General features: G+C 40.8%; 1 protein-coding gene across 4 annotated transcripts in view; it reads left to right on the forward strand.

The window, feature by feature from the left end:
- WDR72 (WD repeat domain 72) overlaps positions 1–26404 on the forward strand; it is a 177053-nt gene that overhangs the window by 113285 nt on the left and 37364 nt on the right. The window contains exons 19-20 of one of the 4 annotated variants that reach the window (XR_006274743.1): positions 10972–11411; positions 11657–12401. The exons of 2 other annotated variants lie outside the window; for them this stretch is intronic. Coding sequence is in view for 1 of the 2 variants with exons in the window: in XM_043493799.1 (XP_043349734.1) it covers positions 11657–11700 (44 nt within the window). In the remaining variant the exon portion in view is untranslated. Of the gene's footprint in view, positions 1–10971; positions 11412–11656; positions 12402–26404 lie in introns of those variants that run through there. One more of the 4 variants, XM_043493799.1, reaches the window with a different exon arrangement.

Consider the following 26404-nt stretch of genomic DNA (forward strand, 5'->3'; position numbering starts at 1 on the left):
TCGTGAGCGTACTGGTGTGCAGCTATTGCGAGATAGAGCATTTGAAATAGACAAAGAAAGAGACAGCTATCAGTGCCACTCTCTTCTGCAACTTGTGCTATTTTCCGGTCATTTGCATGCTGACCATTTGTACAAGCAATGATAAAGTCAATGAGGAGGGAGAAAAATTAGAGAATGACTTGCTCTAAGGAGAGAGAGAATGAGAAGAGATTCAAGAGGAGAGATAGTGGGGCAGGACAGACACTGAAAGACCAAAGAAATAGGGGGAAGCAGAGGGAATTGTGCATGAAACATGGCAATGTAGGCACGTGCAAAAAATCACCTGTCTACTAATGTTAAACTTAATCAGCAAATTGGTCATTGCGAAAATCTCAAAGATAGGATTTTGAACCCATTTTCTGATATGAAGAAAGTAGGAGCAATAGGATGGGATAAGTAAGTAGGAGAGGAAAGGAGGAAGTCTTACAGACTGCAGGACTTTGGATTGAAATACAGTAGAAAAGAGAAACCAGTAAAAGCAGAGGTACTAAGAGTCCATGTCCCCCCAAACATAGGTTTTTGAGGCTCATCAGTATGAGATGCTTACTCTTTAGAACATATTTAAATTGCACAAAAGAATAAAAAGAAAACAAATGGTTGGTAGAGACTAAAATGGGACTGAGGAGTGCTTTTCAGTTCTGATAAAGTTTCTAAAGGAACAGCAAGCAATGAGTTAAGGGTTTGTGTTTTGTTCTTGTTTTTCCTATTTATGAAACTGACAAGAAGACAAATTTCACTTTTTCCCTTTTTATATGTAAATATTTCTGCAAGGCCCAAGCTATGTCCTATACATACAGCTTTAAAGATTTCATTGCCTTACAGCAACTGGTAGTCCTCATTGCTCCTTTCTCAAAGTAGTTCCATTTTTCAAGAGAATTGAGATTGATTATCTTCATGTTGGCATATGAAGATCTAGAGTATATCGTCATCCCATCTCCCAGGTGTGTGCATTGACACAGGAAGACGAGAATGTGGAGGCAACAGCTTTATGAGCAGCAGCATGAATGGGTAGCACTGAGGCAGTGCTAAAGCCCATTCTTCATTAACCCAAGTGTTTCCCCAGCCTTACTCAATGAGATGGTGCTTCTTTGTGTCAAAATTCTGTTTACAGAATGCACAAAGCAAAAAGGCTGGTTCTTGTCAAAACAAAGAGACTCCTCATTATATAATGCCGAAATATGAATTGGTGCAACACTGCCAAGAGGCAGGTGTGTATTGTAAAATAAATAAATAAATGATGATAATATGAATAATTCTTTGCATTTCTAGAGCTCCTTTCGCCCACTGCATGCATCCGATGAAGTGAGCTGTAGCTCACGAAAGCTTATGGTCAAATAAATGTGTTAGTCTCTAAGGTGCCACAAGTACTCCTTTTCTTTTTGCGGATACAGACTAACATGGCTGCTACTCTGAAACCTGTCATTATGCAAGGCACTGAATTTAGCCATATAGAGTGGAAATCTGTCAACTTCATGAAAAAACTCATACAGATACAGACAGACATCATCTTCCTTTCCAAATGCAAACGGATGGACATCTACCAAAAGGACTGAAGGTAAAAAATCCATTACACTATACATACCACACAGACTATGCTGACAGCTTTTGCCACATGCTCTCAAAGAAACTGCAGAACTACCTGATCAACATCCTCTACAGCAAACAGGGAAAGATTAAGAATGAGCTCTCAAAACTGGATACTCTCATAAAAAAACAACCTTCCACACAAACTTCCTCGTGGATGGACTTTACAAAAACTAGACAAGCCATTTACAACACACACTTTGCTTCTCTACAAAAGAAAAAGGACACTAAACTATCTAAACTACTACATGCCACAAGGGACCACAACAGTGGTTCCCTTAACTCAACCAGAAATATTGTTAATCTATTCAACTATACTCTTAGCCCAGCAGAAGAATCTGTCCTATCTCGCGGCCTCTCCTTCTGCCCCTCCACCCCCACGAACATGATACAGTTCTGTGATGACCTAGAATCCTATTTTCAACGTCTCCAACTCAAGGAATATTTCCAACACACCTCTGAACAACACACTAACCCACACAGACCTTCCTACCAACAGTACAAAAAGAAGGATTCTGGGTGGACTACTCCTGAAGGTCGAAACAACAGACTGGACTTCTACATAGAGTGCTTCTGCTGACGTGCACGGGCTGAAATTGTGGAAAAGCAGCATCACTTGCCCCATAACCTCAGCCGTGCAGAACACAATGCCATCCACAGCCTCAGAAACAACTCTGACATCATAATCAAAAAAGCTGACAAAGGAGGTGCTGTCGTCATCATGTATAGGTTGGAATACAAACAAGAGGCTGCTAGGCAGCTCTCCAACACCACTTTCTACAAGCCATTACCCTCTGATCCCACTGAGGCTTACCAAAAGAAACTACACCATCTGCTCAAGAAACTCCCTGAAAAAGCACAAGAACAAATCCACACAGACACACCCCTAGAACTCTGACCAGGGGTATTCTATCTGCTACCCAAGATCCATAAATGTGGAAATCCTGGATGCCCCACCATCATTTTAGGCATTGACACCCTGACAACAGGATTATTTGGCTAAGTAGACTCCCTCCTCAGGCCCTACACTACCAGCACTACCAGCTATTTTCGAGACACCACTGACTTCCTGAGGAAACTGCAATCCATCGGTGATCTTCCTGAAATCTTCCCGATCTTCCACCATCCTAACCACTATGGATGTAGAAGCCCTCTACACCACCATTCCACACAAAGATGGACTACAAGCCATCAGGAACAGTATCCCCGATAATGTCACGGCAAACCTGGTGGCTGAACTTTGTGACTTTGTCCTCACCCATAACTATTTCACATTGGGGACAATGTATACCTTCAAATCAGCAGCACTGCTATGGGTACCCGCATGGCCCCACAGTATGCCAACATTTTTATGTCTGACTTAGAACAACGCTTCTTCAGCTCTCGTCCCCTAATGCCCCTACTCTACTTGCGCTACATTGATGACGTCTTCATCTTCTGGACCCATGGAAAAGAAGCCCTTGAGGAATTCCACCATGATTTCCATTTCAACAATTTCCATCCCACCATCAACCTCAGCCTGGACCAGTCCACACAAGAGATCCACTTCCTGGACACTACGGTGCTAATAAGCGATGGTCACATAAACAGCACCCTGTACCAGAAATCTACTGACCGCTTTGCTAACCTGCATGCCTTCAGCTTTCATCCAGACCACACCACACGATCCATTGTCTACAGCCAAGCTCTATGATACAACCGCATTTGCTCCAACCCCTCAGACAGAGACAAACACCTACAAGATCTCTATCAAGCATTCTTACAACTACAATACCCACCTGCTGATGAGAAGAAATAGATTGACAGAGCCAGAAAAGCACCCAAAAGTTACCTACTACAGGACAGGCCCAACAAAGAAAATAACTGAATGCCACTAGCCATCATCTTCAGCCCCCAACTAAAACCTCTCCAATGCATCATCAAGGATCTACAATCTATCCTGAAGGACGACCCATCACTCTCACAGATCTTGGGAGACAGGCCAATCCTTGCTTACAGACAGCCCCCCAACCTGAAGCAAATACTCACCAGCAACCACACACCACACAACAAAAACACTAACTCAGGAACCTATCCTTGCAACAAAGCTCATTGCCAACTGTGTCCACATATCTATTCAGGGGTCACCATCATAGGGCCTAATCACATCAGCCACACTATCAGAGGCTCCTTCACCTGCACATCTACCAATGTGATATATGGCATCATGTGCCAGCAACGCCCCTCTGCCATGTACATTGGTCAAACTGGACAGTCTCTACGTAAAAGAATAAATGGACACAAATCAGACATCAAGAATTATAACATTCAAAAACCAGTCGGAGAACACTTTAATCTCTTTGGTCACTTGATTACAGACCTAAAAGTGGCAATTCTTCAACAATAAAACTTCAAAAACAGACTTCAATGAGAGACTGCTGAATTGGAATTAATTTGCAAACTGGATACAATTAACTTAGGCTTGAATAAAGACTGGAAGTGGATGTGTCATTACACAAAGTAAAACTATTTCCCCATGTTTATTCCCCCTCTTCCCCCCCCCCCCTGTTCCTCACACATTCTTGTCAACTGCTGGAAATGGCCAACCTTGATTATCACTGCAAAAGGTTACCTCCTCCACCCCCGCTCTCCTGATGGTAATAGCTCAATAGCTTACCTGATCAGTGTTGTTACAGTACGTATGGCAACACCTATTGTTTCATGTTCTCTGTGTATATAAAATCTCCCCACTGTATTTTCCACTGCATGCGTCCGATGAAGTGAGCTGTAGCTCACGAAAGCTTATGCTGAAATAAATGTGTTAGTCTCTAAGGTGCCACAAGTACTCCTTTTCTTTTCACCCAAGGGTATCACAAAATTTACCAAATGAAATGATGCGTTAAGCCTCCCAGCATCCCTGTCAACAGGAGATTAACATTGTGTCATACACAGGAGCCCCTAAACACAATGTCAAAACGGGCCCCTTGCCATTCCCTGACCCTATCCACTCTTGAAATGTCCATTCAGACCAGCCCAATGCAACTCCTGAGCCAGCTGTTATCACCTCTGGCATTCCAGCTGGACTGGCTTTTGGGTCCCTCCTCTCCTCTTCCTCCATTCTTTGTCTTGCATCTGGGCTCTCGCTCATCCCCAGCAAACAGTTCCTCTTCTTCCAGTCCCGTGCCCCTTTAATCTCACCTTCCTTCCTCCTGCTTCCAGTCCTCCAGTGTTGCCTCTTATTCCTAGCTTTCTCCAGAGGCCATCTCCACTCCCAGTCCATACAATATGTTCCTGTCTTCCGTGCTTTTCTCTATTCCAGACTTCGTTGCACGTTCTCATGCTGGGGAAGGGCCCTAAAGGCCTGAATATTTACACTGTTTGCTCTTCAGCACTGTCTGGTTCAGTCACCTCAAAGCTTTTTGGTTCTTTCAGGGAGCAGATGTCACTTCCACTGGTTACTCAGCAGGTAAATGGTGATGGTGAGTAACTGCAGAGGCTCTGAGCAGTGGAGACTTTGGGAGAGGAAGGAGGTACAATGCTTAATGTCTGTAGCAATGGACTTGTGGACCAGACCTTAAAGTCTTGGGGCACAGTCCCTGTATTCCTGTAATTGCTGGGGCTGTGATTCTCCGTGGCCCTTGGGGAAGTGTGTGTGGGGGTGTTAAGAGGAGCAGGGAAGGCACACGCTCTCCTTGTGCCCTTTTCCCCTCTCCCATGCCAGGAGAGGAACTGATTGCTCAGAACAATGAGATAAGACAAGGAGCAAGACTTCAGATGGGGAAATGAGAACAACACTAGGTGGAGACAAGATTATTCAGGGCCTTGGAAATGAGAGATTGGTGAGCTTGAATTTTTTAGGAGACATCAAGTCAGTGATCAGAGTCAAAATTGGGAAAATAGGGTTAGAGTGGTGGGAGAGGAAAATGACATTAAATATAGGATGAACAGGAGAGATGAGGATAGAAGGGTACCATATTCAAGTTGAAAGACAAAGGCATGGAATAGGACTTAAGTACTTGGGAAAGTGAGAAAACAGTGGATTTTGGTTCTACTTCAAAAGTAAGTATGGGGAAGGAGATGATAGAAGAGCCAGGGATTACACTGAGGTTGAGAAACTTTGAGATAGGAAGGATAGTAAAGTTACCCAGATGCTAAAGTTGTCAGTGCTAATGAGGAGAAATGCAGAGAAGAGGAATTAGGGGAAAAGATAAATTCCATTTTAGAGAAATTGAACCTCGATAATGGTAAGATGTCCAAGAAGAAAAGCAGCTGGAAATGTGAGTCTGCGCAAAGAGTGGAGAAATCAGAGATAGGAAGCATGTTTAAGGATTATGCACATAGAAATTGTTTTAGAATCCATCAGGGAAAATAAGGTCAAAGTGAAAAAGTATAGAAGAAGATGATGTTTTTTCTGGGTGTATTCAGAATTTTGGCCCTGATCCTGCTCCCATGGAAATCAAGAGCAAACTCTCATTTATTTCTACAGCTGATTAGAAAAAATTAGCAGTTTTCAGTTGGAAAATGTAGTTCTATGAAAATTATAACATTTCATAAAATTGTGTTAATTTTCCCAGAATTTTGTTTTGGAGTAAAAAACAAGGGAATAAATTACAACAGTGTTGAAACATCCCATTTCAATATTTTTGGAATGAAGCTTTTTGATTTTTCTAAAATGGCCTTTAAAAAATTTACATCACATAAAGAGTCAAAATTGAAACTAAACACTTTGATTTGTCAATCAGAAATGTTTCAACTGCACTGAAATGAATTTTATTTTAAATTTTCATTTGTGTAGAATTTTAGATTTTTTTCGTTTGTTCTGAATTGGAAAGAAATCGTCTGCAAAATGGAATTTCTACTCCCCACCCAGCTCTGTTGATTTAATTACAAGCAGCAATGCACTCTGCAGAAGCAGAATGACATGCGCATAGTTAAAGACCATGTTTTGAAAATATGGCCCCTTATACATGTTCATGTATAACAGAATAATTTCAAAATACTGGCATTTGTAGGCATTTGTTTTCTTTTACTTCTCAGAGTCAAGCCATTGTTTTTTGTTTTATTCTAAATCTTGACATTGACAATTATTATCTGATGGACAGCATCACAAAGAGCTATTAGAAATGATTGCATAATCCATATCAACATATCACCACTGTTAAGGAGAATGGTATTCATTCATATTTTATTTTATATCCCCGCAACAGCAAACCAATGAGTTAAGCATTCTGTTTGATGAATGGAGTTTGAATATAAGCCACTGACAGCAATTTGCTTTGTCCTGTACTGAATATGCATTAAAATGAGTATATTTTATAATAGTTTCATATTACAAATATTTCCAGTAAAAGAATACAAATCAATTTTATTTTTTAATATGTAACCTGTGGCTGCCACTATATCATCTCATATATATATTCAATTAAAATTGTACTTTGATCCAATATTCTTTAATATTAGTGGTCAGCTATTAAAGGAAGCAAGCTTGAAGACCCAATTGTTAAACTACAGCTTATTTCATTCCTTGCTCCATATATTTTACCAGAGAAGTCCTTAATGTAACAGAAATCAGATTTGGTGTGTATTTGTAACAGAAATCAGATTGTACAGGCGCCACCTCAGACTTCTCCAAAACATTAGAAGAGATAGGATTCCACCAGGACATAGTTCAAGAAAACAGTAAGGAAGCCATACATTTTAAATACAGCTGAATAGTATTTGTTGTTGCAGAAGGCTTTTATCTGCAGCAGCTTAATAACCTTTGCAGAGCTCTTTTTACATCATTCTATGAAAAAAATATACATAGTGTTTGTGTATATGTATCTCTATCTGCATCAATAGTTAAAGTGTAACAAAGTAATGAGGAAATTATAAAGTATTAATTATTATGTTATGTTCTGTCAGATCACCTTTATCATTCATCAGTCATAATTGCACTCATTTTATTTATTAAAAGATGTATGCTTCCTGATGGTGTGTGTATGTACAGTTCTGTTTTATAACAAATAGGTTCCATTTTAATTTTAAATTATAAAACATTTTTATTATCCCCAGTTGTATATTGCCCCAGATGAATAAGAGATTGATAAATGAGATAAAGATGATTATTTCTGGAAGTCCCACCAAACCTCAGTGTCACAGGAAATGGTGATGTACCAAAAAGGATGTTAATTCCTAAATCTTTATCCTTCCATGGTCTGACCTAACCTCTTCCACCGTCTGATCCCAGCTGGAAGGCCCACTTTATCTAGGGAAGGAAACCAATAGAATTGGATGTATGGCCCAGATACCTGAAACCAATGACTAATAAGTAGTGCCACCACTAGAAATGGTAAAGAAACATAGCTAAGATTGTGAAAAACCTAACACATAAACAGAAAGAGGTGTTTAAAGCTATATATACAAAGAGACACATAAAAGAAGTGGATATATGTAAATCTAAGAACCAAAAAAAAAACCCAACAACCCCAAAATATTGCAGTTGGAGGGGAGCCTTACCCATATCCCTCTGCTTTCCTCAAAGCTCACCTTACTTAAGGAGGAACACAAAAAAAATCTAGTATATGGCCCAGACTCCCTAAACCAGGGCCTGATAAGTAGTACAACCTCTAGAAATTGTAAAGAACTAAAGCCAAAATGCAAGGGAGAGAGATGGTTTTAAATATATGCAGTGATATGTGTTACAGGAAAAATGATCTAATGTGAATTAAAGAGCCCCAGTACATTTTAATTAGAGAGGGTCCTGACCCAAGCCTCTGGCCTCCCCTAGTCCATCCTCGCTTAGGGCAGGAAACCAGTATGATTTAGTACGTGGCCGAGAACCCCTAAGCCAGAAGCTTGAGAAGTAGAGCCACCCCTAGAATAATTAAATACAGCTAAAAGCATGAGAACAACTAAAATGTAAAAAGAAAGACAGCTGTTTTAAAATATGTATAAAGAGACCTGTTAAAGGAACTAGATGTTTGTAAATCTAAGTGTTAACTAAACACAATAACACCTTTTCCCACTTGCATAATTATACAGGACCCTGATCCTAGCCCCCTATTATCCCAGCATCACCTTGTGATAAGCACCAATAGGATTTATTATATATCCTCAATTGCCTAAGCCAGTGCCTTAAATGGTATCGCCACCTCTAGGAATTAAAAAGAACTTTGCCAAAATCCAGGAAAAGTATAAGAAAAGCTAAAACATAAAAAGAGAGCAAGACAGGTGTTCTAAAATGTGTGCAAAGAGAGTGGTTAAATGAGGGGGAAACAGTTTGTAAATCTAAGCGTTGACTAAAAACACAGCAACTTGTTTTCCCTTATACCTAATTGGAGAAAAAATTTTAAAATAGCTCGGTATTTATAATGATACCTAATAATTGTGATATCAGTTATATAGTTTCCTTACACATTTGTTCTTAAAAAGCAAATATTAGGCTTTTTATTTAAAGGTAAAAGAATTGTTGATATCCTTGCATTAGTATTAAGAGGGAGCAAACACAAATAATAAGGGAATACAGTAGAGCTGTAGTTTTGAAGCCTACTGGGGCTTGTATTTTTGTATAAGTTCTGTCAGTAATTTTTAAAAATTGGTTCATCTCATTTGGCCCATCTTTCCTCAATAGGTAATCTAATATAGGCAAATAAGTCACTCCATTTCTCTTAATTCTTTTATGTTGGTTCTGTGTTTTTGCAACTAAAGTGATACTAAATCTAATTCTAATCAAATAATTCTAATCAAGAGACGGGGGGCTGCAGGGGATGACAGGTGGCACCAGGCTGGGAAGGGGCATTCAGTAGTTCATACTGCCATTCCTATGGCAGATGGTGCGCTGTGCAGCAATGCTCCCGCCCAGGTGCTGGTGCCCAGTCCCATCCTCCACCCTAGTGGCTGTGTCCTTGTGCTCTCCTGCCCTCCAATCCAGGTATTGTCCTCCACCCTGGTAGCTGGTGCACATGCTCTTTGTGCCCCTCCCCCAGGTTCAGTGTCTCCACCAGGACTCATGATGGCTGGATGATAGATCTAGGCTGGGCTGGGGAGTCCTATCTGGTCACCGGCCTGCTCACTTGTGCCATGGACTAGTCGCCACTCCAGTCCCTCCTCCACAGGGGTGGAATATAGCTGGATTCTGCTCTGCTCTTGCCTCCATGGGATGTGGGAGCAGAAAACATTGCGGGGAGGCGGGGGGGGGGGAGAAATATAGATCTGCTCTCCCCAGTATGTCCATTGTGGGGGCACTAGCCCCCGCTAGTTTCACCGTCTCTGTTCAGGGAAGGTGTCATGAGGTTGCAGCTGTCCACTGTAACAAAGATACCTGAAAATAGCTTTTGTAAGAGAATAGGTGATAATGACTGAAATACTGGTAGAAAGGCTGCACAGATATTGTGGGAGACCTCTCTCTCCCTTCCCCACACTTTATACAAAGCTTTGATAAGATTAATGCCTTCTAGTAACTGTCTTTGTGGAAAAGTTAAGGCATATGCCCTTTTTACTTAATAGAAAGGCTTTTCCAGTTTACAATCCACAACATTGTTTTAGAAAACAGTATATGTACAGGAAAATGCACACCCAGAGCCAATGTGAAAACAAGGTATTCAACACAGAACATTAAACTGACACACACACAGAAGCACAGAAGGCCACTTTCAGACGCACATTGGTACTGCTTACACACATTCATGGGACTTCAGAGAAACCAAACTAAAAGTCACGATAGCCCACCACACATGCTTGAAAAGTCTGCTTAGATTATTGTGCATGCGTAAAGTACATGCACAGACATGACACAAAGTAAACGAGGACACCAGGCCTCTATTCAGTCATCTGAACCATCCAGTTAATTAAAACAGACCCAGGCACATTGTTATGGGTTTGTAGAATTGAGAAAACCATTATACAGCATGGACCAGGGAAGTGTTTTTTGCCCTACCTACTTTGGGTTTTTTGTTCCAACAACTTAATCTAGAGCATGAGGGGTGTTAGAACACAAGGCAAAGTCTTAAGACTAGGGGTCTGTAGCATACTGGATCCCAACCTCATTACCGATGATAGCAAGAGGGCAATACTATGAAAACCCCAAAACCTATAGCACTATGATCCTTTAAACTGAAACTGATTAATGTACAAAAACATTAGTAATTTCATTACTGGTGAATCTCTCATGCTCTCCCTTTGAATAAAAGCTAACGGTATAAAGCACCACTTCACATAGTCCCCGACTATATACCTACACCCCATATACAAACACACATGGTCCTTGCCAGAGGAGCAGATATTGATTTGATAATATATATATAATCTGTATATATTTATATATAAAAGTAAATGTGCAAATGTCTTAATCTTACCTCTATCCCTTTCTGACACCTGGCCCCACCCCAGCATGACTAAACTGGAAGGTCTTCCTTATGTAAGGAGGGAAACCATGGACTTTTAAAGTGCTGTGACTGGTTAAGAATGTGTTGCACAGTCATTGTGTTGCTTGATAAAGCATGTGGATTAAAGATGGCAAAGCCTAAAGAGGCCATTGAATCTGCCCTTGCTCCCCCCACATCCCCATAGTCAACCAGCTCATGAAGAGACGTTACGCAGGCAAGATTGCTGGGGGCTGAGGAAACACCCATTCTGTGGACACAACCAGGGCTTGAGATCCCAGAACCGGTCATGAGAACCACGAAACTGTGATAATTGATGATGAAAATGATCACAAGGGCAGTGCAGAGGAGGAGCATGATGACAATCCTTGGACCCAGCATTGTCTGAGAAACCAGACAGGAGAACGCTACTCTTCAAATGTCAGGGTGTACGGAGACAAGTCACAGGTAACTTGTACATAAGAATGTTTTAATGGGTTGAAGTTAAAGGTGTGGGTGCTGGGGATAAGAATTTATCATGGATCAATTGACTAAGGATTTTAACTCACAATCAAAAGGATGGTGGATCAAGACCATCCAGAGGGCAAAAAACATTTAAGCCATGAGATAAAGAGGTCTCTTGATGCAAAAATAAAGGCTTTAAAGCATGTTATAAAAACTAAAATGATTTTTTATTTTAAATCTCTCAACAGCTGAGCAGTGGTTCTTCAGAGGCTTTGGAGAGTCTGGACACTGACAGCCTTAAAGGCACAAATGGATTAGAGCTGCCCTGCTTTTGCCAGATCTGAAACCAGATGCTCACCAGGATGCTAAGGGGGAGAGGGAGCTAATTCTACAGACATGTACTATGTAACTTTGAGGAAGGAATTTGGTATTGAAGCAGTGCCGATCCATAACCTTAGAATTGTTGTCTGCAATTGTACAAGCTGCTGTGCACGGAAGCATTAAGCACTGTCTGAGAGAGATGTTTGAGGATTGTTAAGATTGTGTCATAGATGCCCTCGGGCAGTGCAGTCATGATGGTGTGAACTGGTCTTCAGAGGACTGGACTTTATTTATCAACCTTAAAATCAAAGAAATGTCTGCTAATTTGTGCATGGGAAGTGATTTTAATATTGTCATTGCACTGGGGTATGCTCTGCAGTGCCTCTCTTTCACCCAGGAAAATTTAAGTCAAGGGGTGGAGTCGGTGAATCAAGTGGCAAATGCGGGGGCCCCAGACTGTTGCATAAAATAACCAGAAGTCGGATATACTTAATGCAGAATGTTGACCATGTTTTTCATACATGAAATTACAAAAGACCGTTTAAACAAAAAAGATCTGTTTGCATAAAAACAAGTTAGAGAGTTGGGAGAGGACACAGCTGCTGATATAAAAATTAATGGTTGTGAATAAAATGGCAATTGAAAAATGGCTCTGTGAAGTGTGTGTTTTATGGAACACTCCATTGAGAGAACTACTTGGCCTCTGGTCATGCAATCCTATCAGAGCATAGCCCTGACACCTACAGCATCCTTTGCAGGGCCTGGTGCACCCCTATCAGCACACCATGGCTGTAAAGTGAATGGACTGCTTACCTGCCCCAGATGCTTGTTGAATGGCTTAATTACCCATGTTTGTAGTACACTTAGTCCTGTATAAGGATGGTACTTATCTTCTCAGTTCTCAAAATCTTCCTCGAGACTTTAATCATTAGTGCAATATAACTTTAAAATAGCATTCTAGGAAGGACATTTTAATTGTGATAATGCGACCATACCATAAAATCATTAATTCTTTACATCAAATGAGTGCTACATTTATTGGATTTAATAGCAGTATATTCATTAAATTATATGTGTATGCATTTGTGTATATGTATGTGTGTGTATATATATGTGTGTGTACAGGTGGTTATATATTTTTATCTAACTGGTAATGTGTAGTGTTTGTTTTAAGGGGTGTGCTGCTAGTACATCTTACCTTTAGCTGCATTTTATTAACATTTCTAGAGTGGGCACTACTTATTAGTCACTGGTTTAGTTTATTTGGGTCATATAGCAAATACTATTTGGTTCCCTCTCTAGATAAGATGGACCGTGTAGTTAGGGATTGAGGTGGATGAGGTTAAGTCATATCCTGAAGGATGAGGTTTAAGTCGTACCATTTATGGTATATCATCAGTTCCTGTGCATTCCCATTTCTGTGACATTGAGGTAAGGCTGGATTTTGGATGTCATTATCCTTATCCAACAATCTCAGTTTACATAAACTACAGGCAATATACTAGTATCCCAGTGCAATAGTCTCAAGATGGAAATCCGGTTGCATGGTATTCCATAAACATATCAATACTTATGAACTTCAAATTCCTTTATCATGCACTATTAAAATATTAATTCACAATGCCATACAAGGCATACTTCAGTTGTTTGTGCCATGAGGAAAAATAAACTCTCATCACATTGCAGCCAATTACTAATTTATTTATCAGTATTTGTAACTATTTGTGTCTAAGCACCTTAGAGATATCAGTTAAGTCTTATAACATAGATAAGGAAATATTATTATCCAAGTTTTGCATTTAGGGAAGGTGCAGGACAAAGAGTCATGCAGATCATACAGGAAGTCTTTAATAAAAAGTACAAAATACAACCTAGATCTTCTGACCCCCTTTGCTTTAACCCTAAGGGTATTTTCCTATCTTTTTCTCCTTCTGCCTTTATCCTATCCATCTTGCTCAATCTTTCCCTTTGTTTTCTCCCCAACTTTGTCCATACATGTAATTCTTAATTACATCATAGAACTTCAACGGGACAAGTGCTCTCCCACTGATTTAGCGTGTCTTCACCAGACCCGCTAAATCAACACTCACTGCATTGATTACAGCAGTGCCGATCTACCAGTAAGTGTAGACATGCCCTCAGTGTCTGGGTACTTCACCGTCTTCCATTTAGAACTTCTTCAGAAACTCTTCTCTTCACTGCTCACAGACTAATGGGCCTTTATACTTGCCTGAGTTTCAGTCTATCATTATTAGTCTTTCATTGCTGCCTCTTCTACTGACAAAAAACCTAGGATCACTAAGAACCTGTGGAAGTAGATTTATTTCCAGTCATTCCCTACACTAAATCAAGAATTTGTTATTGCTTCTCTACTTCTATTTGAATTTCTCCCTCTACAACATTTCTGATACAGTTTCCTCTGTTTGCTACCTCATCCATGGTCAGTATAAACTTTCCTCAGCTGCTTCACCTTCACCTCTCATATATCATTTTGACTGTGTTATTTTTTTGCCTTTTCAGTGTGATGTGAAACAAGTAATTTACATATTATCCATTGGGTCTTTAAAATATTTTTTAAAATATTTATTTTATGGTGTAATTTATGTACAGTTGTTTTAGTTGAGTGCAGATCACGCTACATGACTCGTCTAGAAATGTACTTCTGTCATGAAATTGCAGCATGCCCATAGATCCTTCTAACGCAGACAAGAGAAGAAAATAAAATTCAACTAAATACAGCCTGAAACTAAACAGACACTTAAGTACTATAATTACTTGGCAATAAGGCAAGTGACATGTTTTTACACAGCACAGTCTGTCAGAAGGGACTTGAAATTTCTGCTTGAAAATGAAAGATGTGTTACAGACATTTGTAATTCTCCCATGCTTAAAATTTTTTCTTTGAATTTAAGGAAAAGTAGCTTTTAAAAATCATATTTAGTTATTTAGATTTGACTTTAAAAATGGACTCCCATACAAATATGAGTACCCTGATGGTAACCCTCCAGCAGCACAAAAAAAAAAATAAATTAACTCCACCAGCCATCAATAATCAAACAGTCAACCATTTACCTCAGCCAGCAAACATGGAAAATCTCCAAAAAAAAGCCTTTCATACACCTCCCCACTGCCAACAGAATTGGGAAGATACCTTCATTCTTCCCAAAAATCACGTGAAACAAACATTGAGCTATCATTTGAAGGCAATACAGACCATCAGCACATAGAAAGGGCCCAGGCCTATGAAACTGATATGTTTCAGGAGACTAAAGTAGGTGTTCAGCTTTGCACACACTTCTGCCTCTCCATGCATTTTTTAAAAGGTTCAGTACAAGAGTATGTCCATATGGACCTGATGTCTATATGTGAGCAGAGATCTATTTTGCCTTTCCCAGTGGAGAAGTGCAGTTGAAGAGACTTGTTCACATTGTTCAAAGTAGGCTTTGAACATTAAAGAATAGAACAAGATTAATTATGCATGGTAACCAAAATATACAAATATACAGCGCCTTTTCTGATTTCATTCAGGAGGCACATAAAGCGCGTAGAAACTTGTGTAGGACTGTTTTAAAGAATGTGTCAACAAATATTTAAGTCACACAAGCACATGTGATAGGATTATTCACTGGTATTTTAGAAAGGAGCCAAACTAACATAAATTCTTTATAGAGTTTAATTTTAAACCATTTTAAGTGTTAACCACCTACCTGTTATTCTGTTATAAATAATAATGTGACAGTCACTTCTTTCATATTGACTATATACCAAATAAATGATTCACTAATACCATGCTGACTATAAATACAAATCATGGCAGGAGCCAAAGCAGTTGGAGGGAGTTTAATGAGTCTTCTTGTGCTAGGAAGTGGTGCAACGCAGAATATGAAGCAGCAAAGGGGAGCAGAAAGGCTTGACTTTGTTCACTATGAAATGCCACTTTGTGCCAAAGTCTGAGGAATCATTTGGCAATAGCCATAGCCATGTCAACTCTAGTTGTAACAGGTTTATTTGCTCAATTAATCAAAGATTCATCCCATCCCTAATTGTAACAAAGCAACACAATATAATGATCTAAGAATTGCAGCTTAGTGTGCTTTCATGGGCAAAACCTTCCATGGCTACAAAATGTGAAGGGCATCAGTGGGAAAATGTAGACAGGTTTTGAAAGTTTTGCATTCTGGAACAGAGTGACATAGGTCCTCTTTTGATGAGAGGATTTAAATGGTTGATACTCCCAGGCCATTCTACAAAGTGTTACTATTTCAAAGTTAGTTTTAATACCTTGCACAAAATTTTGCTAAACATGGTAGACTGCCTCCTCCCAACATCCACTGGCTAAACAATCAGGGCTCATCATTAATAAAAATCAGAAAGGACTCTCCCAGATATGAGGGCACTTACTTCTGTAAAACCTACTTAACGTAGGGAGGCCTAGGACTCCTTTCAGTAATCTGTCCCGTACAGGTTAAAGGAAAGAAAAATTGGGCAATTTGCAAATTTCAGCCCCTTATACTAATCCCCATTTCTACTTATTAGTCATTACTGGTCAACAGACTGCTTGTTTCTGTATAAAATACAAGTAAAAAGATAGTCCCTTCTCCAAGGATTTAACAAATGTAAGCACCAAAATATCATCCCACTGAAGCTAATGCGAGTTTGTCGTAATTTTCAGTGGCAGGAACCAGGATTTTGATCTAATGAAGAAGCTTAAAATCTTTTTTATGAATAGCTTACCACAGTTGTAGTTTAAAATGCACTGTGCATGTGTCACATGATTTTCAAAGTCTCATAAACCAGTTTTCACTAGAAGATTCAAATCTATTTCCAACTCAAATTTCATCTTCCAATGTTCATAAAAGATTGCATGAATATTTTTGTACTCTGAAAACTATTTTAAAAAATTGCCAAACTTTTTAAGACATTAAAAAAATCATTTTGTAGCAGAGGCCTGATATGGAAAATTTCAGCCAAAAGGTTAATGTTTCAGAAACTTGTGAGTAATTAAATAAGAGTGTATTAATGGAAACTGTTGGCAGTCTTAACAGTAGAGGGCCATGTCTAACATTCAGTCTAACAATCTAATCTCGTAGCTAATTTTAAAAATTGGCCCACTGCACATTTTAGAAAAAGCAGAATAGAATTCTCAGCAAAATATAAGAACAAATCTCAAAATACCAGTCAAGAAACTCACAAACAGAATATAAATAAATGATCTGGTATGCAGTGCAGCATATTTATAAATCTTATATTTACTCTTAAGGTAATTTTTTCAAATAGTTAAAAATGAGTTAACTGCCTTACTCCACATAGGATTTTCGTATGTATAGTTAATGTACTACTGCTTCCAAGCAGTTTGCACTAATAATTAGGCTGCACTTGCAGAAGCATGCCATGTCATGTTTGTAATTTGCAAAACAACAAACTTTACTTAGATAGACATGTATATGAAAATTTGACCCACAAGATATGAAACATCTCTTTTGACATAATACAAAGGATTGACACATATGAACAATAAAGTTTAAATGTACCCTTGATAGTTTCCTATTAGCTATTAGGAATTCAGGAACATCAGGTGATAATAGTCAGCATATATATTTGACTGTCTGCTACTGATTTTTTTTTTTTGTAGTCTGAGATCTCTCAAGGTTTGATCCCATGTTCTGCTTTTTCCTAAGATGTTCAAAGTAACAAAGATTCTGTGTCTCAGGGTATGTCTACACTACGAAATTAGGTCAAATTTATAGAAGTCGGTTTTGTAGAAAGCGCTTTTATACAGTCGAGTGTGCGTGTCCCAGTGCCTGATGGGGCTAAAACATTGTCGCGGGTTGTTCTGGGTACATATTGTTAGGCCCCCTTTCCCTCTCTTCCTCCGTAAAAGCAAGGGCAGACAATCGTTTTGCGCCTTTTTCATGAGTTTGCCTGTGCAGACGCCGTACCACGGCAAGCATGGAGCTCGCTCAGCTAACCATCACCGTATGTCTCCTGGGTGCTGGCAGACATAGTACTGCATTGCTACACAGCAGCAGGTTATTGCCTTTTGGCAGCAGACAGTGCAGTATGACTGGTAGCGGTCGTCGACGTAGTCCTGGGTGCTCTTTTAACCGGGCGCCTGGGCAAACATGGGAGTCACTCAGCCAGGTCATTTCCCTTGTTTCGTCTCATGGCGATTGAGTCCTACCGGCAGTGCACTGTCTTTTAATTTGCAGCCAGCAGAAGATGATGGTGAGCAGTCATACTGCACTCTCTTCTGCCAAGCACCCAGAAGGTGACAATGGCTAGTGGTAGTACTGCACAGTCTGCTTCCAGCAAGATATATAAAGATAGATGAAGTGGCTCAAAACAAGAAATAGACCAGATTTGTTTTGTATTCATTTTCTCCTCCCTCCCTCCCTCTGTGAAATCAACGGCCTGCTAAACCCAGTTTTGAGTTCTGTCCTTGAGGTTTTGAGTTCTATCCTTGAGGCAGCCATTCAGTTTCTTGCAAAGCCACCTCCTTTGTTGATTTTAATTCCCTGTAAGCCAACCCTGTAAGCCATGTCATCAGTCGCCCCTCCCTCCATCAGGGCAATAGCAGACAATCGTTCCGCGCCTTTTTTTCTGTGCAGATGCCATACCACAGCAAGCATGGAGCCCACTCAGATCACTTTTGCAATTAGGAGCACATTAAACACCACATGAATTATCCAGCAGTATATGCAGCACCAGAACCTGGCAAAGCGAAACCAGGCGAGTAGACGACGTCAGCGCGGTTACGAGAGTGATGAGGACATGGACACAGACTTCTCTCAAAGCACGTGCCTTGGCAATGTGGGCATCATGGTGCTAATGGGGCAGGCTCATGCAGTGGAACGCCGATTCTGGGCCCTGGAAAAGAGCATAGACTGGTCAGACCGCATAGTGTTGCAGGTCTGGGACGATTCCCAGTGGCTGCGAAACTTTCGCATGCGTAAGGGCACTTTCATGGAACTTTGTGATTTGCTTTCCCCTACCCTGAGGCGCAAGAATACCAAGATGAGAGCAGCCCTCACAGTTAAGAAGCGAGTGGCAATAGCCCTGTGGAAGCTTGCAATGCCAGACAGCTACCGGTCAGTCGGGAATCAATTTGGAGTGGGCAAATCTACTGTGGGGACTGCTGTGATGCAAGTAGCCAACGCAATCAAAGATCTGCTGATATCAAGGGTAGTGACCCTGGGAAATGTGCAGGTCATAGTGGATGGCTTTGCTGCAATGGGATTCCCTAACTGTGGTGGGGCGATACACGGAACCCATATCCCTAACTTGGCACCGGAGCACCAAGCCAGCGAGTACATAAACCGCAAGGGGTACTTTTCAATAGTGCTGCAAGCACTGGTGGATCATAAGGGACGTTTCACCAACATCAATGTGGGAAAGGTACATGACGCTCGCATCTTCAGGAACTCTGGTCTGTTTCAAAAGCTGCAGGAAGGGACTTTCTTCCCAGACCAAAAAATAACTGTTGGGGATGTTGAAATGCCTATAGTTATCCTTGGGGACCCAGCCTACTCCTTAATGCCATGGCTCATGAAGCCATACATAGGCAGCCTGGAGAATAATCAGGAGCTGTTCAACTACAGGCTGAGCAAGTACAGAATGGTGGTAGAATGTGCATTTGGACGTTTAAAAGCGCGCTGGCGCAGTTTACCAACTCGGTTAGACCTCAGCAAAACCAGTATTCCCACTGTTATTACTGCTTGTTGTGCGCTCCACCATATCTGTGAGAGTAAGGGGGAGACGTTTATGGTGGGGTGGGAGGTTGAGGCAAATCGCCTGGCTGCTGGTTATGCACAGTGAGACACCAGGGCGGTTAGAAGAGCACAGGAGGGTGCGGTGCGCATCAGAGAAGCTTTGAAAACCAGTTTCATGACAGGCCAGGCTACGGTGTGAAAGTTTTGTTTGTTTCTCCTTGATGAAACCACCCGCCCCTTGGTTCACTCTACTTTCCAGTAAGCTAACCACCCTCCCCGCCTCCTTTCGATCACTGCTTGCAGAGGCAATAAAGTCATTGTTGCTTCACATTTATGCATTCTTTATTAATTCATCACACAAATACGGGGATAATTACCAGGGTAGCCCAGGAAGGGTGGTGAGGGAGGGAAGGACAAGGCCACACAGCACTTTAAAAGTTTAAAACTTTAAAACTTATTGAATGCCAGCCTTCTGTTACTTGGGCAATCCTCTGGGGTGGAGTGGCTGGGTGGCCGGAGGCCCCCCCACCACATTTTTGGGCGTCTGGGTGAGGAGGCTATGGAACTTGGGGAGGAGGGCGGTTGGTTACACAGGGGCTGTAGCGGTGGTCTGTGCTCCTGCTGCCTTTCCTGCAGCTCAACCATACGCTGGAGCATATTAGTTTGATCCTCCAGCAGCCTCAGCATTGAATCCTGCCTCCTCTCATCACGCTGCCACCACCTTTCAGCTTCAGCCCTCTCTTCAGCCCGCCACTTACTCTCTTCAGCCCGCCACCTCTCCTTCCGGTCATTTTGTACTTTCCTGCACTCTGACATTGTCTGCCTCCACGCATTCGTCTGTGCTCTGTCAGTGTGGGAGGACAGCATGATCTCAGAGAACATTTCATTGTGAGTGCGTTTTTTTCGCCTTCTAATCTTTGCTAGCCTCTGGGAAGGAGAAGATCCTGTGATCCTTGAAACACATGCAGCTGGTGGAGAAAAAAAAGGGACAGTGGTATTTAAAAAGACACATTTTATAGAACAATGGGTACACTCTTTCACGGTAAACCGTGCTGTTAACATTACATACATAGCACATGTGCTTTCGTTACAAGGTCGCATTTTGCCTCCCCCACCGCGTGGCTAACAGCGGGGAACATTTCTGTTCAGCCATAGGCAAACAGCCCAGCAGGAACGGACACCTCTGAATGTCCCCTTAACAAAAGCACCCTATTTCAACCAGGTGACTATGAATGATATCACTGTCCTGAGGATAACACAGAGAGATAAAGAACGGATGTTGTTTGAACGCCAGCAAACATACACTGCAATGCTTTGTTCTATAATGATTCCCGAGTCCGTGCTACTGGCCTGGAGTGGTAAAGTGTTCTACCATGATGGATGGAATAAGGCTGCCCTCCCCAGAAACCTTTTGCAAAGGCTTTGGAAGTATATCCAGGAGAGCCACGAATGCCAGGGCAAATTAATCATTAAACATGCTGACTTTTAAACCTTGTATAGTATTTTAAAAGGTACACTCACCAGAAGTCCCTTCTCTGCCTGGCAGATCCAGGAGGCAGCCTTGGGTGGGTTCGGGGGGGTACTGGCACCAGGTCCAGAGTGAGAAACAGTTCCTGGCTGTTGGGAAAACCGGTTTCTCCGCTTGTTTGCTGTGAGCTATCTACAACCTCATCATCATCATCTTCCTCGTCCCCAAAACCTGCTTCCGTGTTGCCTCCATCTCCATTGAAGGAGTCAAACAACATGGCTGGGGTAGTCGTGGCTGAACCCCCTAAAATGGCATGCAGCTCATCATAGAAGCGGCATGTTTGGGGCTCTGACCCGGAGCGGCCATTCGCCTCTCTGGTTTTTTGGTAGGCTTGCCTCAGCTCCTTAAGTTTCACGCGGCACTGCTTCGGGTCCCTGTTATGGCCTCTGTCCTTCATACCCTGGGAGATCTTCACAAATGTTTTGGCATTTCGAAAACTGGAACCTAATTCTAATAGCACGGATTCCTCTCCCCATATAGCAATCAGATCCCATACTTCCCGTTCAGTCCATGCTGGAGCTCTTTTGCGATTCTGGGACTCCATCATAGTCACCTCTGCTGATGAGCTCTGCATGGTCACCTGCAGCTTGCCACACTGGCCAAACAGGAAATTGAAATTCAAAAGTTTGCGGGCCTTTTCCTGTCTACCTGGTCAGTGCATCTGAGTTGAGAGTGCTGTCCAGAGCGGTCACAATGGAGCACTCTGGGATAGCTCCCGGAGGCCAATACCGTGTAATTGCATCCACAGTACCCCAAATTCGACCCAGCAAAACTGATTTCGGCTCTAATCCCCTTGTCGGGGTGAAGTAAGGAAATCGATTTTAAGAGCCCTTTAAGTTGAAAAAAAGGGCTTCGTCATGTGGACAGGTGCAGGGTTAAATCGATTTAACACTGCTAAATTCGACCTCAACGCCTAGTGTACACCAGGGCTCAGTAGCAGTGTTGTTTTTTCCCTTTTCACTCTCCTGCATATGCATTTGTTTTTAAATAAGGGTTGACTTTTGCTCTGAACAATGAAGAATTAAAGGCTCGATCTAATACCCGTTGAAGGCAGTGGGAAGACTCTTATTGACGTCAGTGGACTTTGGATCAGTCCTAAATATTTGCTGCATTCGATGGAAAGATATTGTGGTTTCAAATATAGTGCAAAACCCTAATGATGGTGAGCCAGATTCCTTGGAACACCCACTTAGGTGGCGTAAAGTAGCCAGATTTTGTCTGAAAATGGCCAGTAAAGAATTCCCCTTGCAATAGGGCAATTCCTTAGGGACCTTATGTCATAGGTGCAACTTAAAGGAACCACTAAGCTGCTCTAACTGGAACTGATCCAGCACAGGATATAGGAATCATAGCCAGCTCCCCGAAGTCCCTGCTCCTCTTCTGCCCTTTCTGAGCTCCCTTTGGCACCAGGTGCAGTTAAAGTTTGTAAAGTTAAGAAAGGAAGAATCGAAAAGATCAGAGTTGAGCAAAATTGCTGGATTTTATTGTAACAACTGAATTATATTGTTTCTTCTTCATTTAAAGAGTGGACCAAAGAGTTTCAGATACATGAAATGTATCAGTTGGCAACTGTAAAACTATTTTCATTTTTCTAATGAGAAAATTTACTAATGTGAATAATTAGTGGTTTGGTGTGTGTTTTTCTAAAGCCGTTCCATATGCACCTCCTATTACCGTGATGTGTTTTATCTTCCTGGCAGTCAAAAGATAATGCAGTTGCATTGTCGTGATATAGCATGAACTAATACAGGCTTCCTGTTATTGTGGTTCCATAGCTGCTGGAAAGAAAAAGTAGTTCACCACAGTATTTGCAGCTGACTGATTCTGAAACATCAAATGGGAAGGCAAGTGGATGAGTTTTCTTCAACTAGCTTTCAAATTGCTTAGATCTATTCTCAGACATACATACATACATACATACATACATGACAGGTAAACTTAATGCTGCTAGAAAGCAATCAGTTTCTATTCCCACTATATCTTCTAAGAAATCAAATGCATTACTTGCTGCATGCAGACATGCAGACATGCATGCACCAAAGCTTTCTCAAACAGGAAGTCTGAACAAAGTTCACTCCAAAAAAGTATTTATTTTAAGATTCAAAATTATGCGGTCTGACTGAGAGTGAAGGTCTGATTGCAGCAACCTTACAAATGTGTGGTGGTGTGGTAGTACCAGGTCCTTCCTTGTTAGATCATTGCTGATGCTGCTACATTCTTCTTGGCAGCTTTGCTGTCCACCAATTTCCACCAATAAAGTAACAAACAGAATCTGCAAGGTATGAACATACCTGAAGAAATAGTTAGTTATTGGGCCAAACTCTAGCTGATGCAGGGGAAAGCCTCCAGTCCCTAAAAGGAGACACTTTTATATTTTGCCAAAGCAGTGGTAATGTATGCCCATAACTAGACTGAGACCAATCCTAGAAACAGTCCCTCATGCATTCCATACTAGTCTGTTTGTGACGTCTAAGAATAACATATGGCTTGTTCCATTTATCAAGCCTTCCCCAGGAAAGGGGGAGCAGGGCTTGGGGAGATTTTGGGGGGAAAGATTTCCAAGTGGGCTCTTTTCCCGGTTATATTTGTTAGATGCTTGGTGGTGGCAGCAATAAAGTCCAGGGACAAAAGGTAAAATAGTTTGTACCTTGGGGAAGTTTTAACGTAAACTGGTAAAAATAAGCTTAGGGGTTTTTCATGCAGGTCCCCACATCTGTACTCTAGACTTCAGAGTGGGGAGTTCAACCTTGACAACAGTTGATATTGAAGAATAGCAAAAAATGACTAAGAAGAAAGAAACTAAGCAACCGCTTGCTTTAATGTAGTATAATTTTGTATTAAGTTGTGTTGTATGTTTGGGAAAGTTTTTAAAAAAATATTAATAATTTAAAGACAAACCCTGCCTCCATATCTGTGACAAATATCTTGGCAGTGGAACCAAAGCAGAATTAGAAGGGCCAGTACAATGAAGCTCTTTCTTAAAGAGATTCTTGCACGGCATCAGACAGGGAGCTTTTGAGGGAATGACAGAGCAAGGCTGAGGGAGTGACGTGCCAGGAGATTCACTGCAGCAGGGAACCCTCCCTTTCATTCCCATCCCTGCTCGTAGCAGTGCTGTGTAATAGGGTCAAGAAAGCTAATCCACCCAGTGGTCAGAAGTAGTAATTGCAAAGTGGTTTCCCAGCTGCTCCACAGTCGGGGGAGAGGAATCCATCTGCCAGTGATCAGCTTTTCATGAACATTCTTGCTATTATTAAAATGCATCCACATGAATCTTCACAGACAGTGAACACAAATTGGCTAAGAGCATGGATAAATTCGTTAGTTTAAAATTCAAATAGATGTTTATGGGAAATTATTTTCAGTATTTGCCTAGCAGAGTCTCTAGCTCCCAGATGTAATGCATTGGTGTTCTTGAAATGGTATCCTGCTCTGTCTGATATGCCTCTGAAAAGCTTTTGTTTTTTAGCTTCCCAGGAGGAACAGTGCCTCCCTTGATTATATATTGATCTTTCACTAAGCATCCTGCTCTGGATTACTATGATGGGTGGACACTTTACTCTGCCCCTGCCCCTGCCTAGGCACACCTCTTGGGATCATTAGTACTGTAGGCAGCACAAACTAGCCCCTCATTGTGTTCCCCAGCTCCATTTGTGCCCTTTTCCTCCTGTAGTATACCCACATAGAAACAGGTACAGTTTGGTCCTAAATTTAGAAACCTTTCAAATAGGATGTCTCTAGAATCACTAGAAGTTCCAGAGCTGAACCCTAATTCTGCTGTGCAAAGCCTTTTTCACAATATGACCAAATAAATAAAGATGACAGAAATGGACCCTATTTTCATGTAAAAACAAGACTGTAAAGTTTTGGAGTAACAGTCAAATATATTAGTTTATAGTCTCTTAAACTAGGGTCCAATTGGAAATGAAATACTTCATGCTTTTGTCATTTAAACTACGGGTCCAACAGATAACAGATAAACATATATCCACATGTATTCCTACAATACCAGCAAGCTTTCTTTATTTTGCATTTGAGATAATATGATGTCCAATGCACTTGTCTTTGCAAGATATTTGAAAGATTGTGTATTGGTTTTCTGGAGAAAACAGCAGAGAGGCTGGCTCTGTTGTCAAGAATTTTGTCACAGTGTTCTTAGCATCCCATGTTTTCAGAAGTGAAGCAGTATACAAGTCTTGCAACAAAACAGAAACCATTAAAAATCTTGTTTATTGAATTCTGTTAGCTAAAACTGCCAGAAATAAATTAATAACTGTTACCACTGCAGTGCTTTTTTTGTTCATAAGAAAAAATATCTTGACATATTTTTCACTTTGTGATTCGTGCACATTTCAAGGGTATAAATTAATTTTCAAAGGAACCTAGAGAATATTTTTCCTGGACACTTCACTTATACATGGAGTTGGCCATGTTAGCAATCTAATCACAAACCTGTAATTCAGTGAACAACAATTTCTTATTGTGAACAGCATAGCAGCTTTTACTATAATTTAGGTCAGCCTAAGATTGCTGAGGCACCATATGTTTCAGGCCAGGAATGATGGATGGTATCCTCTGGTGCCCATCCCTAAGTGATTGGAAAGATTGAAGACACACAGTTCACTTAAGCTTGCTTACTATTACGTCAAGTAATCAGTGTGATAGGCAAACCCTTGCTTTTTATGTCACATTGCCCAACTTTCTGCAGGGACATCATGTCAAAAAAACAATCTAAGAACATGTCCAGATGACAAGACAGTTACTAGAACAATCATTTAGCAACCAGATTCATCCAAAAAGCTTAATACATGAAAAAAGTCAATACATATTTTAAAAACACCTTTATTTATATGAAGCAGATATGTTTAGGTTTGAAGATTTTTTTGAAGATGAAATGCATGCAACAGAATGAAATATGAAACAATATGAAATTTGCATTGTTATACCCTGAGGATGAGAGAAACAAAACAAAACAACATTACTAGTATCAAGCAGAGTGAAAAGCAAGATTAAAATAATAGTATGCTTTCCAAATCTCAGTTTCAAGTTTGATAGGTAGAAAAACAGAACATCAGTTTTCAACTTAACACATTTTAGGACTTTAAGTTTGCAGGCAAAAGCTTCTCTTTCTTCTGATAGTGATCAATGTTAATTTCATTATCCACAATCCCATTGGACCAATATCTAACACTGGCCTCTGGGAGCTTCTTCCGTTTTATCGGGCTGTACTAGGGTGTGGGAAGTGCTTTAGAAAACAGATGAGGAAAAACCTGAATGATACTGTAAGAACCTCATTTTGTATTAAGCATTGGAAGAATTCTAGTGACTATGCCATCAGTCAAAATAAATCCATATGAATTGTTTGAAACATTATGATTTATAACCTTCAGTGAAGTATGTTATTGCATAATTGGATGTATTCTAGTTATAAAGTAAAT

This window comes from Dermochelys coriacea, chromosome 10, assembly GCF_009764565.3.
Source record: "Dermochelys coriacea isolate rDerCor1 chromosome 10, rDerCor1.pri.v4, whole genome shotgun sequence".
Classification (NCBI taxonomy): domain Eukaryota; kingdom Metazoa; phylum Chordata; order Testudines; family Dermochelyidae; genus Dermochelys; species Dermochelys coriacea.